Here is a 20,573-nt window from a genome sequence, read left to right as displayed (position 1 = left end):
GAAATGAGTTTGACTTTTAGATGCTTTCAAGAAATCAAATCATAGCATTAGCTGCCAAGTCCATTTATTTTTATCAGGTGTGGGCAATATCCTGCTCCTGCTTCAGCATCTTGCATTAATGGCCACAGTATGGATTTCCAAACTATCTTTTTGGCACAGTAGTTAATTCTAAAGGGCTATGATTCATTCTCACAACACTCATGCACATTTTCCCCATCACCTTCTATTCATATTGGCAATTTATATTTTTTTGTAACTTTAGATCAATCTTTAGTAACTTTAGATCAAAACTTAAAAGCTAACCAGCAAAATGTTTATGTGAAATATGTTTTATGCACTGAGGTTAAAATGATACAAATAAGATTATGTAACTGTATAATGCATCAGAAATAGCCGTGATCATTTATCTCTTTTAACCAAGTTAGTATTGTATTAAAATTGTGTTTCTTTCACACTTTTTCCTGCTTCTGGGGGAGTGAGTAAAAGTACAAACACAAGTACATTTGCACTCTAATACTGTTCATAGCATTAAAAAGCTTTTTCTACCATAGTTACTCACATGCCACATGTACCTTTTCTCCAAATATTAGTCTCCCAAAGTTGGGGTGTGCGATGTAAGCAGGGAAACAGACATTCTGCCCCAAATAGAAGCATAGGAATGCCATAAGATGGCTGCTGCTGCTGCTTTTTCTTTTCTTCCCTCCAGCAGCTGCATGGAGGGAAGGGTGGAGTCCAGCTAGGGCAGATCAGTCAGGGCAGGGGGTGGTACAGTCACACTCTCCTTTGATTCCTGCTGCACCCAAAAATCAGCTGTTTGGAAGCAGAAGTGGCACTTCTATTCAGGTAGTACTGAGGGACCCAATTGACTTCATGGGTCATTATAGTCAATCTGATTCTTCCAATTCACTCCATTTTTAATGGTCTTCATGTCCCACTAATTAATCTATCCTGTGTTCACCAATTTTGCAGTCTGTTAGCTATTTCTGGCCTCTCTCCTCCTACTTCATAGCTTTGTAGAATGCTTTAAACTCTTTTCAAAATTCTAGATCTGCCCATGGAGTCCAGTCTGCAACAGCAGCTACAAGTTCAGCTTTTGCCTGAGCAGCCAAGAGCTGCTGATAGTTGAAACATGAAAGGGTTAAAAAATCTGTAACTTTTGCCTGAATAGTAAAGAGAGGGTGAGCAAACTGAAGGTTATGCTCAGTTCAGCTTTATGTAGCCCTAACTCTGGAAACATCTTTGCCTCTTATTTGGGAGCATATGGTATGCAAGAAAATGCAGTATTTTAGAACCTTCAGGCTTGTCAGGAATATCCTTTATTATTTTCTACAGCACATAAATGGAATGGCTGCTGCATAAGACAGGCACACAATAATCAGCTATAATGCAAATATGGCATTAGGAATGCATGGGCATCAGTCAGTATTGGCAAAGGAATGGCTGCAAAATTGGGGATGGAGGGATGCTGTGCCACACAGTAGTAGTTAGGAAAGAGATAGTCCTTCTCCACCGGTACCATCATAGCACTGTAGTGATCAAGGATGCACTAGATGTGCCCTTCTGTACAAGTCATACAATGACTAGGGAGGTTCTCTCTACTCAGAGTGCCATACTGCATAGACAGAATATTAAATGTTGTTAAATTAATATACTTTTAGATACTGGTAAACAAAGTGTACTAATATTTTTTTTTTTTTTGCCAAATGATAGACTTGTGAAAATACAGTAAACTGAAAGTTAATCCCACCCTCACTGTTAAGACACAAAGAACAATATCTAATGAACACGCTTTTTATTTCCTTGGTGTTCTTGGAGTATCAGAAATATTTTAACAAAACTCATTCTTTCATGATTTCTATTAATGTGTTTAGTTTAGAACTTTGCTACAATCCAAATCTAAGTAGCTAATATCTTTTTAGCTAAATACCTACAGAAAGATATAGTAGGTAGGACAGCCAAACAACATATGACAAATGTCAAATCCTTTACGTCCAGCATGACCTTTATATAGTGTATAGAAATCTGAAAGGATAAAGCTGACTTGCTTTTATAAAACTATTCAATTAAATATACAATGAAATGCTGTTTTTTCTAAAAGGCACATTGGGTTGGTTGCCAGCTTTTAAGAATCATTACAGCTGCAAAGTATTTTAAATGCATGAAAATGCAGCAACATGCCTGCTAAATATAGCATGGTGTACATTACAGTAGTTCCTTATTCCCTTCTGAGTGCAATTCAAGATAATATTTATCATTTCAAAGCCAATTTTCCGTTCTTTGCCTGTCTCTTATCATATACTTCTGTGTATAGATAGGGTGTTTCTTTCTTTCTTCCTTTTTCTCGTTTCTGCTTCAATGTCATATTGTTGGGAAAACATCCTCTCTCACCAGCGCTATTACTGTTTCAACTAAACTGTTGGTAGAAGCTGTGGAAATTTGTTATATGAAACTATAGAACCAAGACACATCTCTGTCTTCTCCCTTCTCTCCTTCTCCCTATGTCTCTTTACCCTCTTCTCCTCACTCCTGGCTCTTCAGTCTTTCCTTCTCCACGTCACTGTTCATCTTTCCACTGTGCCTTGCCATGTCCTGTTAGGGGGCTCTCAATGGGTCCTTTGACTTGAATGGTAAAAGTAACATAGGAGAGCCTGAGGAGAACTAATACACAGTTCCCATTACATAATAAAACATTGCCAGAGTATTTAGGGCAACCGCTACACTTTTGCTTCAGAACTGTGCTAGTGTATCCAATCTTTTAGTTCAAAAAAATGTTTTCTAGCCTTTTTGTTATAAAAGGAGAGCCTTGACTGTGTGAAGAAAAAAACCCAACTAACACAGGGTTGTCTTCCTGAGCATGCAGACAGCCTGCAATAACAGCTCTTTGTGATACGAGTCATCCCACTCATTTCAATCAAACTCTACCTGTAAAACCTTAAAAAGGATGTCAGTGGAAGCAGTTTAATTGTTCATGTTATATTCCAGTGAATATAAAACACCCCTGAATTTAAGATGCACTCACATTTTTTGACTCATGAAACATGAATTTATTTACAAAAATGCAATCTCTGTGGTAAATAAGAGATGATCCTCCTGCTCTTCTTTAGGAATTTAAGTTAAAGATACAGGCCATTTTTAGGAGAAATATTTCACTCTTAAATGAAAAAAACATGGTATTTTTACCTAGGACAACCATAATTCCAAACTACCTGTCTCACTTTCCCAATTCCAAAAATCACAGCTTCCCCAATGACACTTTCACTATTGCTGGTAAGCATTATAAATTTTGAAACTGCCAACATAACTGAAAATGAATGGGAAACATACAATAAAACATGTATTATACAGCTACTATATGCATCTGTGTTAATTTATATTAAACATTCAAAATAAAAGAAAGGCTGATTTACTAACATCATAGTTTGTATTGATTAAGTTCATTTAAAAAAACAATTTTTTTTCAAGTTGATGTAAGATCCTGCAGAACTTCTGGTTTATTACAAAAGATATAAAAAAACTAAAACAAGCTCCTCATAAAATTAATTACTTACAACCTGACCTTTAGTATAATGTAAAAATCATTACGTACATACAGTAAAAATATTTAACACAGATCATTTTCTTTATGCATATTACACACTGATAACATCTGTTTATAAACTCATTCCGTCTTATCCTTATCTTAGATATGGAAAGAAGAAGTAATGGACTAAGGAAAAAAAAATAGGAGTTCGGCAATAAGAGAAATAAGAGAAGATGTTAACAAAAAAGGAGAAAGGACAAAGAGGAAAATGGATGGATATGAAAGGAAGCTGGGCAGAGAGGCAGTGAAGTGAGTGGTGGTAACATAAATTATTCAGATCTTTCCAAGGAAGCATCATGTATGTCCCAGAACTTATCTTGGACAATTCTATTACTAGTATGCAGTTCCTTCTAAGTGGTCAGCCTCACTATGTCTGTGCACCAATCTTAAACTAATAGGCACTTTTTGGATATCAACACCTGTATAAACACTAGTTATATAGCGTTATGCAGGCATAACTTAGCAGTTACTAGTCCACCACTGAGCCAAAGTTTTCATATTAGTATCTACAAGAGCTAACTGTACATGCCTGGTTTGTGATACAAGTTTATTCTTAATTATTGCACTATTAATCATGGAATTAAGTTCTCTCCAAAACAAATGGATGTTGGAATACTCCCAAAGCATACGGATTGAACAAGCACCTGCCGAGTCACAGTGCAAAGTTTATTGCTATAAAGCAAACATTATGTTAGAAATGTATGGGCATCAGTTCTGGATGCTGTCAGTGTTGGCAAAAGAATGACTGCACAATTTGTCCAATTTACTGGATTGATTGCTTTGGACAATCAATCAATCAATCAATCAATCAATCAATCAATCAATCAATCAATCAATCGGTGATTTAATACACCCCTGATCTGATTTGCTGCTGAATTATATTAAGCAACAGTCCAATAAACAAGAGTCTCTAGAATTCAGTTCCATTTCTTAGCTGTGAAATGTTTAGTTTCCCCCTTGCTTTTCTTTTTTGGGGAATCAGTGTTTCCCTCAAAGTTGGTTGCCAGGTGTGCACCTAACATTACTGGTACTCCACAGTTTTAGACAAGAAAACAGTACACGCATCTGGAGTACACAGATGTTGATAGGCTAAGTTGATGGTAAGGTTGTGTTTAACTTGGACATATTCATTTCCAGTCACAAAACCAAAAGTATCACTTTCAATACAGCATCTGATGGTTAAGATCTCAGTCTAAATTGGCCAAATGATGGGTTACAGGAGTTCTGAGATATCCCAAACAAGTATTTAGAAGGGATTACATTTTAAATTTATCAAACTGGTTAAGCCATGTATTCATGTCTACCACAAAAGTTCCTAATTTTCCTTTAGGGAAATAAGTAATACAAGTGCAGCACACAGGCAAAGGACCAAAGGGCAACCAATTCAGCTTCCACCTGGAGTCAATCTAAGAGTGTCTATACATGTGCTCTGAGGTGGAGGAGGGGTGTTTTAATTAAAGTGGCTCCAAGAGCCGCTCTAATTAAAGTGTCCACAGCATCTTTTGTATTCAGTGTCCCACACTTCAAAATGGTGGTGGAGACACTTGAACTGAAGCTCATTTGATAAGCTTTAGTTCGAGCACCCCTGCTGCCATTTTGAAGTGCTAAGATACTACATAGATGAACATAGAAGCTGCTGGAGCACATTAATTAACATGCTCCATTAACATGCTCGATTAATGGAGTCTGCTCCAATGCATGATAATTAGCATGCGTTGAAATAGACTTCTGGCACGTGTATAGGTGCCATAATGCTCTATAAGACAGGTATATAAATCATTAGGCTTCTTGATAAAGATCACAGGGCACTTGGGGCATGGGGCCTGATCAACAAGAGCATCCTGAGATTCTGAAGAATACCCCACTGCTACTTAAAACTGGTAAGTAACTCATGATATCCTGTGATCAAGGAACATCTACAATGAATACACTCCTGGTCTCTGCAAGTATAAGGAGCACCTGCTGAAACAATATGCTGCAAGTGAGAGTGGTGAAGCAAACTGACACCTCCGCCTCCCTGTTTCCCATAGTACCACAGATTTGCAAAGACTAAGGCCTTTGTATATTCCCCACCCCAGCAATTGTACACTGCAAGCTAAAGCCAGTAACTATTCATTCCCTAGGTTACAAACGTACCAACATGGTTATAATGTGTGGGGTCCTATCTCTTGTCTTTCTACAGCACTTCATTGAAACTTCCTAACCACTTTACCCTGGTTTAATGAAGGCTGAATAACTAATTGCATGTCTTAGATTGCATCATTATATGTCAATTTGTACCTATGTAGCTACAATGTGTGGGGTCCTGTATTGTCTTCCAACTCTATCAAAGTCATAAAATAAACTATAATTTTAACATTTTGTTAATAAAGTTTTAAAACTTTTCTGGTCAGTTAGGGAATCTACAATACCCTACTCTGACAAGAAATTGTATATTACAGTAGGGAGATTTTGGTTTGTTACCAGTATTTCACAAGAAGGATCTTATGTGGCTGACTGATGAACTACTATTCAGGAACATGGAAAAGGAAGGAATTCAACATAAAGCAGGCCTATTTTGATCATTTGAAGTCTTACCAATTAATATTAAAAGTATTTTTTGCCTCTCACCTGCACAATATCCCTTTCTGCATATTTTCCTCTTGAAGAAATTCTGATTTCATCACCATCCAATTCTTCCATAGCTTAAAAAAGAGAAAAAATTAATGTATTCACTTATTACTTCACTCATACAACAAATCTAAGTTATGGAAAACAAAGTCTTAGATTCTTTGAATTCTGTGAGGGATGACAACATTTTTCTATTAGATTAAAAGTTACCTCTTAAGACTCTTCATTATCCAAATGTATCATATACAACAGTTAATTTCCATTCTCTTATGCCGATACCATATGTTACTTGCATTTTTAGCTTTGGTTAGTTTAGCACAAAATAAACCCTGGCATGGAGAGCCTGTAGATATCCAAACTCCATCCCAATATGTGCCCAATTAATTGCATGTTAGGTCTAATGAAATGTATTTCACAAACAATTCTCCAATTTTCTTAGACAAAGATGACTTTTCTTATAGGCTAAGCTTATGGAAGTTATTATTTGGCACTGCATGTGGCAAATGTAACTCAAATTTGTATCTGGAAGTGGAAAAACTGCCATTACCCAGTAGTAAAAAGCTTTTAAAATTATTACAGAAAACTGATCACACTGTGCTTCGGGCAAGCAATTTGTTCAGTGTTTATGTAGTTTTTGACATAACATAACTGTTTAGCATATGAGTACCTAGAGCACATTATTCTCTAAGGTGCCACCTCACCCTGCCTTTTGCCTAAAGCACATTAATACAACATAACAACTATGAAACTATGAAACATAATCATAATTTACATTTCTAGTACTAGAAAGGCTAAAGTTTTGCTTCCAAAAGTGGCTGTAAAATAGATATGACACTTTTTCTCGGATATTTTAAGCAAGTACAAACAGGTTTAAAAATAAATTTCTTTTTCTTTTTTTACATAAATATCACCCCTGCAAACTCTATCTGGAATATAAAGTGAAGCCAAATTTTCTCATTATGGGGTAATAAGGGTTCTACATACCAAATCCATTGCTTCTTATCCCTCATAGCATTTTTCTCTCACTTTCTTTTTGTCCAACAGTTTCACAGCTGAAGATATCACTGTAAAAATCAGTGATGTATCATCTGGAGTTTAGCCAACAACAAGACTAAGGCAGAGGTGCCAAAATTGATCAGATCCTTTTTGATCATAGTAAATGCTTTTTCTTCTGTACTGGGTCACATTATGAAAGCTTAGGAATATGAAAAGTTACCATATTCTATAATAATTTCCCCTTTTGTGAGCTTCTGCCAGCACCCTCCATGTCTTTTATGACTAAAAATATTGTCATCTTTGTGTTACTCACTGAATTACAGCTTTGTAGTTTCTCATTGAGTTTATGTAGGCCAGTAATTCTTAAACTGGGGTGCTGCACCACCCCCACTTCCAGGTTGGACTGTCCCACTGTCTCTCTCCATTACCAGGAGACATTGTGCAGGGCTAGCCTGTGAAGTGGCTCAACAAACTAATGCAATTCTGAGGACATGATCTCACTCTCTTTAGGACCCAGGGGAAGCACTTGCCTCTCTTTTAAGTACATTTGCAAGGAAATTTGGTGCCCAGGGCAAAGCCCGTAGTGGTAGCCTGCCCTTGCCCCATGCACAGATTTGGGAGGTACATGCCCTCCCCATGCTTACCTGGGAGTGCACACAGCAGTGGGAGCTGCCCTCCCCCCATCCTCACCCCCCCCCCAAATGAGCCGCTCGCGGCTCCATCCTGTGCCCTGCCCCAGCTGGGCAGCACCTGTTGATGCCCCTTTCCTTTGGTGTCTGGGGCAGTCACCCCACTCCTCCCCTCCCCCCTCGCTACAGCACTGCTCTCTTTCCTTTCCAGTAATTGGCTAAAGCTGTAACTGTAAAGATATAAGTTAGGCAGGAGCTGTCCACTTGGGAAAGCAAGTTGTTTCCTTTTGTGATCAGTCCAACCCCTGTATGTTACCACTTTTCACACTGAGCTTTAACTTTTATTTTTAGGAGTCTTTCTGTAACTGTTTTGCAAGGACAAAATCTCTTCAAATTTAATCAGCTGGCTGGCAATAAGCACAAGATTTATTGAAACTCTTTTCTACTTTTTCTTCCCCAAGTTTAGGGACTTTGGACCCCTCTTATGTACTTTTCCTAGAAAAGCTGTTATACTAGGGGCGTATTAGTGTTCTTCACTACTACGATAAAGGAGTCTTCCTTTCAATTTAGCCACCAGTACCATCCAGAATCAGGGGGTGTCTGTAGATGTGCAGGGACATTGTTCCAACATTCTCTTATTACAGCATGTTGGAGTAGACTCAATCAAGTCTGCTGGGGTGTGCTAATCAGCACACCACAGCAGCCTCTGCATCTCATATATTCAGCGTCCCTGAATGGCGGCAGGGGGTGCATTAAATGAGTTTTAGTTAAAGTGTGCCCCCCCCCCCATTTTGAAGCACTGGATGCTGAATACATAAGATACTCTTGGAGCTGCTTTAATTCAAGTGCCCCCTCCTCCTACCCGCAAAGCATACGTAAAGATGCTCAGGAAGTTCACTTCAAGAGCTATAGCACCTTGTGCATGAGTGGTTAACAAAATGTATAATGTGTGTTGTAGTGCTTTGATGAAAACATGGGTTTATGTAATTCTGGATACCATACATGAGTGAAGCTTGTGCTTATTCTATTTGTCCTTATATTTTTTCAACTCTTCTCTTTTTGCCAGGAAGTTTTCTGCTGCTTCATTATGTTATGTCCTAGACCTAAATGCTAGGGTTGGTCTCTTTCTCTAAGGACTTCATGCAATTATAAAAACTTTAACTACTTAATCACTGGTTGTATTATATCATGCTACTGCTTTAGAAGACTTCTTTCATAATTTTTTTTACTCTTTTCTGTAAAAATTAAATGATTTTTGGTCCTGGGCTTTTTCCCAAAGGAGGAAAATCAAATAGATATCAAGACAAAAATATGTTGTATATATTTTCCCAAGTGCCTTTCTGAAGATTATTGGCTCTAGTAATATTTGGCTTGGTTTCAGGAAGTGAAATGAGCAAGCAATACCAAAAAGTAGGATGTTAGAAAAATATATATTTTTAAAAGCTAATACAACATGTAATGGATACCTGCCCCACAACACAGCATTACCAAATGGAGAATAGGGTAGTCTCACGCAAGTGGTCTATATCTCAAGTAGAAAACATTTCAAATAATTTTAGTTCTTTTGTTTGTACTATGCTAAGCTTTCAATAGTCTTGATCTCAGGCTCATCCCAGATTAAGAGTCAATAATATAATTGCAAATGACAACACCGCTGGGAGCATCATAAAAGTAGAGCTTGGATATGTTCTTTGATTTGCATAGTTTTTAAGCCCTTTGCAGGCATCATAATTAAGACATGATTAACCAGTGATTAAACCAGCCAATGTTCAATTCAATTACTGGCATCATAAAATAGGGAATAAGTCATATAGTTATTACACAAATAATGTATAACAACTTTGTGGCTGGTTTCCATCATACCATGAACTGAATATGTGGCTAGTTTCAAAGGCTCCATGTGCTCTTACAGCTGGGAGCGCCAGTCAGATGACTGGCACTCCCAGCTGTGGCGGGCAGGGCACTCAGCCTGGTGGTTTAGGGCAAGCCCAGCATCATGATCCCAGGCTCCCCTTGTACCAGCAATATGGCACTACTGGGATCTGATCCCATAATCGTGATTCCCATCATACATGTATAGAATGGCAGGAGGTGCAATAGCTGGGATCATGATTCAGCTTTTAACTGAATGTCTGCCAGGGGCCGTAAGGCAATACGACTCTATAAACTAGTTTATAAGCGCACTCAGATGTCAGTCATTATGCCCATTGGAAGCATCACCACTGGTCACAGTTTGTTTAATCTTGTGCTGCTATTTTAAAGTGCAGAATTGTTTGAAGAGCCGTACGTTGTAAGATGTAAGCCAAGAGAGCATTAAAAAAAAAAGTCTATTAAACTAGAACACTTACCATCAAACTCTGCTGGTCCTACCCCTACTATAATTATTGACATTGGAAGCTTTGAGGCCTTCAGAAGAGAGAGAAAAATAGATTTAATACAAAGTATAGTCTGCAAAAGTTATGCTGACTTGAACAATAATTTGATTAAAAATGCATATAATTTATTTTGTTGAGGCAGGAAAATTTTCCAAGGAAGATTCCTAATTTCAGCTGTGTAACCAATCTTGAAGAAAGAGAACGACACAATAAATCATTTTGTTTCAATTTTTGTTTTGTTTTTTCTCCATGAAGTCTCTCAAGTAAAATGTTAAATGCAGTAAGTACTATTTGGGCAATGACAAGAGTACACAAATAGAATTAGACAAGTTTCCTACACTTGTTTATTAAGTGACTGCAATTAAAGATGCAAATGTTGCACCCAGTAACAGAGCCTAACCCTTAATTAGAAAGTTCAGTAAAGAACACAGATTTCAAGCTACTGGGCGCATCTACATGTGACACTACATTGCCATAGCAATGTGCTATAGCGACGTACTATCAATGGGCAAAAACCATGATGCTGCAGCTATGCTGCCATAGCAATGCACTGCCTTCATTATAGTGTGCTGCTACAGCGACGTGCAGCTAAAAATAACCGTGTGGCTGGGATGGTGCAGTACAGGTTATTACGGGCTATCCAAAAAGTAGTACTAAATGACAACATAGTAACAATGGCGCCATATGGCCACATGTAGATGCACCCAGCATGTTGCTAGTTCAAACCAAACGGCTTCTTATATCTTTAAATATAGATTGTTTCTGTTCTTGGAGACTAGGAAATAATAATTTCATTTCTTTTATGAAAGAAATGTTAATTGAATCAAGCAGCTAAGTTGCACAGAAAAAAGAAATCTGGATAAGTACAAAATAAAATTGTAAAACAGTTAAAGTTTTTACAAAGTACAGACAACTTTACCCTCTCTCCTCTGCTTATTTTTAACATACACAGATGATGATATTTGGCTTTCACTAAACAAAATACTTGTAAATCTATAAGGATAATGTCAAGGGCAGAACATCTGCTAGTTTAAGAACCTAGAACTAGCTATCTGGAGGAACATAGCAATAATAATTAAAAAAAAAAAATCAAGCAAATATCATGCTTAACATCTGTTCTTTACTGGGACATACTTTTGAACTACAAACCTTTCGGTCATTCTATGCAGGACCTACATATTGGCTATAATCATAGATGTAAATTTTATGCCTATTCTCAACTCTTCTTCAGTTAAACCTTAATAACAACAATTGCATGCAAACAAGCTAGTATGCTTTTAAAATGATTTTCTCTCTCCCAATGTAGAATTTTTTCTTCCTCAGTAAACACAAATGCTTTTTTTTTTTTTTTTTTTTTTTATATACACCAAGGTCATTTCTCACTCGTCATAACTCATAATATTGTGCATAGAACAGAGCTGGATAAAAGCAGCTTTCCTGAATGTAAGTAGGAAATGTTTCTTTATAAGTAGGAACCTTATGCATGCTATTAAGGATGAAATGTGCAAAGTGGATTCTATGAACTTAAACTAGACCAGGAAGTTGACAGTAGTAAGATGAAATTGTTATGTAGTCAGTCTGTTCACTGAACACTTTGTTTCAGTTCTAACCCCACATGCTGAAAACATACTGAGGTAGAGCCTAGAAGACTCTATACCAGGGTTACTCAACCTTTTGACCCTGAAGGCCACATGAGAGGTATGGAGCTGGTCCATGGGTTGGACTGGGTCCTGGAAGTCCCAGTGCCCCTGCCTGGTCCCGTATACAGATATTGGGCTCCACTGGGTTCCACACTACCTCCACCCAGTCCCATATTTGGGGATAAGGCTTTGGGGGCCCTGCACCACCTCTTATAGTTTCATAGTAGCTAGGGTCAGGAGGGACCTGAACAGATCATCTAGCCTGACCCCTGCCACAGGCAGGAATGAATGCTGGGTTCACAAGACCCCAGACAGGTGATCGCCCAACCTCCTCTTGAATTTGCCCAAGGCAGGGGCGAGGACCACTTCTCTGGGAGGTTGGTTCCAGATTTTGGCCACCCTAACTGTAAAATATTGCCTTCTAATCTCTAACCTAAACCTATTCTCCATCCCATTACCATTGTTCCTTGTCACCCCAGGTGGTGCTGGGGAGAAAAGAGCTCTGCCTATTTGCTGTTGATCTCCCCTGATGAGTTTGTAGGCAGACACCAGGTCCCCCCTCAGCTTCCTCTTGCTGAGGCTGAACAGGTTCAGGTCCCTCAGTCTCTCCTCATACGGCCTGTCTTGCTGCCCTCTCAGTAAGTGGGTGGCCCTCCTCTGAACCCTCTCCAGGCTGGCCACATCCCTTTTGAAGTGTGGTGCCCAGTACTGGACACAGTACTCCAACTGCAGCCTGACCAAAGTCGCACAGAGGGGGAATATCACTTCTCTGGACTGGCTTGAGGTGCACCTTTGGCTGCATGACAAGGTAAGGCTGGCTGTGCTGGCTGCAGTCTGGCATTAGCGGCTCATGTTCATTTTGGACTCAATAATGACTCCAAGATCCCTTTCCACCTCTGTGCTTTCAAGAAGGGAACTCCCCAGCCTGTATGTGTGCTGTGGATTCCTTCTCCCAAGGTGCAGCACACCCTGCATTTATCTACGTTGAACCCCATCCTATTCTCATCTGCCCACTTTTGTAGTCTGTCTAAATCTAGTTCCAGCCTCTCTCTCCCTTCAAGTGTGTCCACCTCACTCCGCATCTTAGTGTCATCAGCAAATGTGGACAGCGTGTTTTCCACCCCCTCATCCAAGTCGCTGATGAAGATGTTAAACAGTGTGGGGCCGAGGACTGAGCCCAAGAGCCGCTCTATTTAAAGCACTGCACTCTCTCATGTATCAGTGTCCCTGCACTTCCAGATGCTGGCATGGATGCTTAAATTAAAGCTCATTAGCTCAAGTACTCCCACCACCATTTTGAAGCATAGGGTGTTAATATACAACACGTGGGAGGCTAATGGAGTGTGGTAATTGCCACACTCTAACAGACTCAATTAATCGAGTCTGCTCAGATGCACTGTAATTACAGAGCATTGAAGCAGCCTCCATGCTCATGTACAGGCACCCTCTGTGTCTAGGAAAGAACTAATCCTATTAGTGCCTGGAGATGAAGTTGGACTGTATCTTAGTGATGGCTACCAGAGCTTGGCTGGCATATACTGAAAAAATAGATGTTGATCCCTGCTGCCTTGAGTTTTGTGTTTATATAATGGGAACATGAGACAGTCCAGTTACAACTAAAATAGAATTGAGAACCCAAGAGATTATTAGACAATGGCCTCTTCCTTCGTGATATTCTTTACCTAAGCCACCCTTAGTGGTTGAGGTAAGAAAGACAAAGGATGTTTTTTACTCAATCCCAAGATGAGAGCTAGAGCATGCCTCAAGCAATAACCTGTTCTTTACTTTCCAACTAGACAAATACAGACAGGTTCCTTAACAGGCTCCCAACGTTGCTTATCATGAACCCAAAGCCATCTGATCTAGACTGCATTCCCTTGGTTTTAAGTGTGCCACTTGCTGTGTCAGCTGCCTTTTCTTCCTGCTGTAAAGCCTCAAGGAACAGAGCAAAAGCTTCTGTTCATAGTTTGATCATATCCTGAAAATAGACAAACAAGATTTATGGTCTACTGCATGACGTGGAGTATAATGCATATTTTCTCTTGTGGAAAACTGCAGGACTGGGCCCCAGGGGCAGCTATGATGCCCCCTGGTGGCCATCTGTTTCCTGCCTGGCTCAAGCTCTACGATGGCCCTCTCTAAATTACTCTCCAGCCACAACTTGTTCTTAATAAAAATTAGGGAAGGGAGGCAGCCCATGGGCCTTAGAGCGAGTCTTAATTTGTTCAAGTCACCAGATGGTCCCTCCTGGACCCCACTTGTCTCTATTCAATACACAAGATTACTGGCCCCACCCAGTCTGTCTATGCCTCTCCAGGGCACTGTTTCCTTAAGGGCCAATTGCGTGGCTCTGTCTGTCCCTACACCATGCCCCAAGCCTCACAGATGTTACCACTTCCGATGTTCCCATCACTCTGCCTTTCTCTGGACTCTCAGACCTTCTGGGTCTCTCAATCCTCTCCTCTTTCTGAGCTCTTGGGCCTCCTGCTCCCCCTCTCAATCTCTATCTAGGTTCCTGGACCCTCTGGACCCCCTCTCAGTCCCTCTTTAGGCTCCTGGACCCACTGTTCCTACCCTCAGCCCCAATCTGGGCTGGGGGAACTTTCTGGGTTTGCCTTGAGCCTGTGTCGAGCAGGGCTCAAGGCTTGTAACTCAAAAAAGAGCACTAACATAAAATAAAGGCCCACTTGCCTGCATGAAACCATTCCCTCTCTGCCCCAGCTGATACCCCTTTGTTCCCAGGCCTGCAGAGTGCTTTCCCCTATTTCCTAGTTCTTTAAGGAGCCATGCTGCCAGAAGCTCCTCTCCTTCTGGCTCACAGAGCTGGGCTTATATAGCTAAAGCCTTCTTCTGGTCAGGTGATCCTCTTATTAGCCCCTCCCTCACCACCTGGAAGCTGCCTCAGATAACTTCTCCTCTTACAGTGGCAAGTGCACTAAGCATCCTGTTACACACACCCCTTCCAAATCAGATAAGAATCCAGATATGTTTATGCTATGCCAAGTGTCTGTACTGATGACCGGCTTTTCCTGCACTCAAAAATCACGAAACTAAATTGACATGAATTTAACAAGAAATGTAAATACTGGATCTGAACCAAGATCTTCATATATAGATGTTTGGCAATTGCTAGCTGGATGTGGAGAAAGCATAGTTAGTCCAAGTTAGCATAGTCCAAGATCTGATGTTATCTTAGAGATGATCTAATATTTGGAAAGCTAGGTACTATGTTCTTCCATTTCTCTTTTGAGAAATAAAGTTTGTTTTGTATGAAAGCTTAAGCATTGAAATATTGTAAGGGCTGAAAATGTCCCTTCTATGAGTTCTCAAAACTAGGTTTCTTAAGGTTTTTGATAGTGGATAGTGGGCCATGAAATGTCCATCCATCCATCAAAAGGTAGACAACACATCTCTTTCTTTTGAAGAGAGGGATCAGATGGCATTTATGAAAATCTGTGTAGATGCTATGTAACCCCAAAGGTTATATTCTGTATATGATATACTGCTCGTTTATCAGCAGCTAAATTATTTCTGGACGACACTTTTGATCATGTCTCCAGTAGATCTTCAACTTTCACTTTTATCTTCTGAAGCTGAAGCTGCTTGAAGAAAATGATGCAACAATGGATTCCAGTATTCTATATGGAAATAATGACCTTCTTATGAACATGAGAGTGCTGGGCATGTAATTGTTTCTTGCTTTTTGTGTTGCAAAGAATCTTGTGCCCTTTTTGAAACATCTGGAATTAAAGAACAAATTCTTGGCAGCGTGAATGGAAGAAATGAATTACTCTGGAGAAAGAATTAATGCATCCCCAGTATAACGAATGAGTTCTGTTGAAAATCCTTCGTTGACTTCCCCAACTACTGCAAGCATCTACTTTCTGAGACATCTTATCTACAGACAAGAGCCAATCCAGACACACCCCTTAAAAAATGAAGAAATCTACTCAGACTTGGGAAACTCAATTATAAGAAAAACTTTAAGAACTGGACGTTTTTGAGAGAATCTCAGTCTCGGAGAATCTCAGAAAAGCAAACATCACTTCTCTGCTAGAACTTGAGAGCATTGTCTTTGAAGGTAATGCAGCCTGAGATAAGGTAGCTTGAAGATACTCTTATGTAGGGTGACCATATGGGACAATGTGAAATCTGGGACCCTGTCTGTCCCTCCCCTCCGAAGTCAGCAGTGCTGCTGCAGGCAGAGGCAGGGCAGGGTGGTGCAGCTCTGGTATTACTATTCAGGCAGCTAAGGAAGTTAATGACCCATAGTTCTTTACTTCACATTCATCTCCTCTTTTTAATGGTCATTCCACTAATCAAGCTAACCTATTTTAGGACAATTTTTCCGTCTACTAGGGCTTCCTATTTTCACAACTCATGCTGCTCTACATCCCTGCCCTGTGACCCACACCTGGGAGGCTCATTTTAATTTTTGCTGGGACTGGCCTCTGAAATCAGGGACTGTCCCAGCCAAACCAGGACATGAGGTCCCCCTACTCTTATGGGAAGGTGAATTTTTTCCTGTCCAAATCCTAACTGAATTCTAAACAACAAATATTTAGAAAAAATACTGGATGTTAGCCTGCAGTTCTATTTTTTTCAAATGGACCAACAGTTGTATTAAGTCTTGAGAAAGCTGATGGGAAAATCTAATATGGGCAATTCCCTGTTTCCATGGAAAATGGAGGCAAACTTGGATTTAGGACTCGTTTAAGGAAGAACTGTCGAGAATCCTTTGTCTCCATACAACACACATGGCAGGCTCCTAGTGTTCCCTTGAAGAAGAGCTTTCACAGGATTTTTTAAAAGATTTTCAGCTAAATGTCCATTAATTGCTTCATCAGCTCTAATGCTTTTCTCCTCAGGATGGCTAAACTTAAAATGCTCTGAGGACAATACCTATCTTCCATCCTCTCCTCAGAAATTACTCACCAGAGTGACCACTTTCACACAGCTCTGGAGCCCAGGGGAGGAACCTGCTATACTTTGTTCACCTCCCCCTCCAAAACCAATGAATTCAGTAGCAAAAGGGAAAAGGGGGAACGAGCAGCAGTGTTCACTCCTACGCTCTGGAGCTGCACAAAAGCAGTGGCTCTATCTAGAGCCCATACTGACATACCAATAAGTGTCATCTTGCCTCCAGGCTGTAGGCTGAGCAGCACTGTACAGCACTAGCTAAACAGCAAATTTCCTCAGAGCAGAGATTTACTAAAGCTGATTGAGATTCAACTTTTGGTTTCCATGGGTTTGTATGCATAATTATTTTTATTGTCAAGGAAGAGCAGTTAATTTAGGATACTAGCTTATTGTCTAAAATATTCAGACGTAGAAAAACACTGCTTTGGCCTTATAGAAAGTTTAAAGAGTACTTACGTTAACTATGGACTCTTTAGTTTGAGCCATGTCTGAAATAACTCCATCTGTAATTATGAGAAGAACAAAATACTGGGAGCCATCTTTTACTGAAGAAGCATATCTAAAAAAATAAAAAAAATCCCAAAATATTAATAGCACTTAAAAGCCAAAAACTTTAAACAAACAGATTAATATGAGAATCTATACTTTAAAGTTATAACCAGCAAAGACTAAGGTAAAACTGAGAGTCTGTATTAGATCTCTAAAAGTAAAGACAGAAATGACTAAAACTGAGGAGGATTTTGCTAGCATATGAGTAGGAAATACCACTATGGGCTGGAAGCACTGTGGAACAATAAAGAATAATTAGGAATGTGCATATGGTGTGAACATCTTGATAACTACTTGGAAGTATTTGTGAGTTTTGCAACAATTTGTTATATGACAGAGGGGGTGCACCTATGCATGCAAATGTTGCGGGATGAGTTTACTTTAGAGTAATTTACTCTCCAGTAAACTCACCCTGGGCAAGTGTCTATACGAGTGCATTTGGGAGCAGATATGCTCTCAATGGGAGCAATTCAGAGAGGGCTGCTCCCACCCTGCTCTGCCCCCCTGCAGCAGCTCTAGGCTACCCTTGGATGCTTGGCCTAGGGGCTGGCAGGGAGCACGGGGCCAGAAGACAGCTGGCTCCTGGCAGGGGGTAGGACATTGCTCCCTGCCCCCGGGAGCTGCATGCTGCCAGGGTGGCTCCACCACTGAAGCCTGGGTGGTGACAATGTCTCCCTGCCCTGGCAGCAGGGAGCTCCCAGCCCTAGACCCTCATTTGGGGGCACAGGGCTTGGAAAGAGCTGTGAGGGAGGGGAAGGACCCAGTTCCCTGCCCTGATCTACCGGTGGGGAAGAGGGGGGCAGCTAGCATCAAGCGCCCAGCTGGGCAGGGTCTCGTTGCTAGCTGCCCCACCAGCGGATTGGGCCAGGGATCCGCTCCTCTCTCCACAACTCTTTCCAAGCCCCAATCCATGCCTCAATCAGGGCATGGGGTAGGGGAAAAGCTGCTGGGTTGGGACCTGCCTTAGACTGGAACAGTTCCTGGCCAGCCCTGGGCTGTGTGGGGAAGTCTGCACATGCATCCTGGAGCTGGCAGGGAATTGCCCAAAATGGGACAGTCCCCAGCCAGCTCCAGGCTGCACATGCAGACTTCCCCATGACGCCTGGGGCTGACCAGGAACTGTTCCTGGTCTGGGGCAGGTCCCAGCCAGTTTCAGGTTGGGCAGGGAACTCTCCCTGTGCAGGAAGCTCCTGGCTGCCAGGGTGGGCTCCACTAGAGCCTGGATAGTGAAAATGTCCCCCTGCCCTGACAGTATGGAGCTCCCAGTCCCCGCTTCATGATCATGATTGTGGAGCAGGGCCTGGGAGCTCCATGCTGCCAGGGGAGGAGGACATTGTCCCTGCCCTGGTATCAGGCATCTCCTGGGGGCAGGGAGCATCTCCCACACCCTGCTGTCTGGGCAAATTTGCTCCTGGTCAGCCATCTACACATACCTTACTGTGCAATAATTATTCAGCAGTTCATTTGCTACTTGCATTTGCAGGTAGCAAATTAACTGGTGAGTAGAGCAAATTACTGTGCAGTAAGCATCTGCCTGTGTTGACGGTGGCACTTACTGTGCAGTAATTTGCTCTACTGTGCATTAAAGCATCTTGGGTAGATGTGCCCAGGAAAAATGAAATTAGCTAGTCTCTACATGATCTGCAAAGACTGTGGGAGAGCTACCTTGAGGTGTACACAGTAACACAGGATACAAAATTAACTGTTTCTTAGATAGCAGAATGAACAGTAGTAACAGTGTCAACAAGAACAGTATGATGCAGTTGCCATGCAAAATGCTATGCTAGTCAGTGACCTGTACTCTGGCCAGCAGCCAGGGGTACTATTCAAGTTAATATATAAAGCACTATATACAGTAGTTTCCGCACAATAAGGTAACAATGCTTTTGCAGAGCTTAGCTTCTTTCCAGTAGACCCTTGGGTGGATAGCAGGGTTTACCCCAAACAAAAGAAGTCAAAAAGCAGTTTTTCTCCTTTGATAACTAGCCTCAGAATCTGTTCTTCTTTATTTGTAGGCCTCCACAGTTCTTCAAGTCTGGTATTTATCCTAAACACTTACTTGCAGCTACTTGGTCTTTTCTAAATGCCAGAGCATTATTTAGTTGACTTTTATGAAGTGCCAACACTACTGCTATCTTTAGTGATTAGCTGTAAGTAATGACAGGAAGGATTCTGGAATGCATCAAGGCAGAATCCAAGAAAATAAATGAAGGGATGAGAATACGCCACCACTAAATCTCTAAAAGAAACTTTAAAAAACCTGGAACTTGTATTTCTTTTAATAATATGCAGGCACCTATTCTAGATACCTTTGAGAAATGCTTGGATGCTTATCTTGCTGGGGTGATCTGACCACAACTGACTTCCTGCCCTTGGGCAGTGGGCTGGACCTGATGATCTTGCAAGGTCCCTTCCAGCCCTAATGTCTATGAAATATGCATGAATTCTTCCAAGCTTAAGAGATAATGATGAAGAAAACAAATAAGGTTGTATTTCAACAGCCAATCAGTTCATCAGTACTGATGAAATCTGTGGAGTAAATCTCAGTAAGAAAAAAATATCACTGGACATCAGCATCAGCTGGGGCAAGGTATTCAAAAAAATACTAGGGAGGAAAGAAGTGGGAAGGGGGGAAGGGACTCACAAAACATTATATATTCGCTATACCAATTTTATTCTGATCTTATTCTCTCTGGAGTTCTGTTTTTAATCCAATGACTATGTAATATAAAACAGAACAAGCAGTCCAGGAACTAGACCCCTGATTTTTCATCTTTTTCCGAAAAAAGGGTACAGAGGCTCTAGGGTACAGAGACAAGCTCCTTCTTGCTTATTCTCATTCTGGCCCAATGATCTTGCATTGTTGGTTTCAGTGACCCAGCTTCAGCCAACCTAGGAATTCCCTGGTACTCTCCTGGGAAATGGGAAAGGCAGGTTTCAATCCGGTTCTTCCAATTTCTAGCTGAGTACTCTAACCACTAGCTTTTTAATATAATGTATATTATTGTTGTGCTTTGAACTTAACTCAATGCTGCCAGTAGGTGCTACACATACACAAACATGCCTGATTGATAGGGTTCCTTCTGGGATGTAAAACAAAATATAGAACGCACTCTGCCTTGTATTTGGATCACAAGTTCTTAGGTGCCTACCTGCTCAGACTGCAGCTCCTCTGTATATAAGCAGGAGTCTAAGTTTAAGCAGTTAAAGTACCTTGTAGTCTGAAATAGAGGTGCTAAATTAATTTGAGTTGAGAATTCCTAAGTTACATATT

At 40.7% G+C, this 20,573-nt stretch overlaps 1 protein-coding gene across 2 annotated transcripts in view; it reads right to left on the bottom strand.

Moving 5' to 3' along the window:
• Positions 1-20,573, bottom strand: part of CPNE8 (copine 8) — a 168,139-nt gene that overhangs the window by 5,966 nt on the left and 141,600 nt on the right. Inside the window, exons 17-20 of one of the 2 annotated variants that reach the window (XM_014606507.3) lie at positions 17,207-17,309; positions 10,164-10,221; positions 7,175-7,254; positions 6,191-6,264 (exon numbers count right to left, since the gene is read on the bottom strand). In XM_014606507.3, coding sequence (XP_014461993.2) covers positions 7,190-7,254; positions 10,164-10,221; positions 17,207-17,309 — 226 coding nt within the window. In that variant the 3' untranslated portion in view covers positions 6,191-6,264; positions 7,175-7,189. Of the gene's footprint in view, positions 1-6,190; positions 6,265-7,174; positions 7,255-10,163; positions 10,222-17,206; positions 17,310-20,573 lie in introns of those variants that run through there. The other variant, XM_006260035.4, reaches the window with a different exon arrangement.

This window comes from Alligator mississippiensis, chromosome 4 (assembly GCF_030867095.1).
Source record: "Alligator mississippiensis isolate rAllMis1 chromosome 4, rAllMis1, whole genome shotgun sequence".
NCBI lineage: Eukaryota > Metazoa > Chordata > Crocodylia > Alligatoridae > Alligator > Alligator mississippiensis.
Note: the sequence above shows the minus strand (reverse complement) of the source record. Positions and strands in the feature narration are given on the sequence as shown.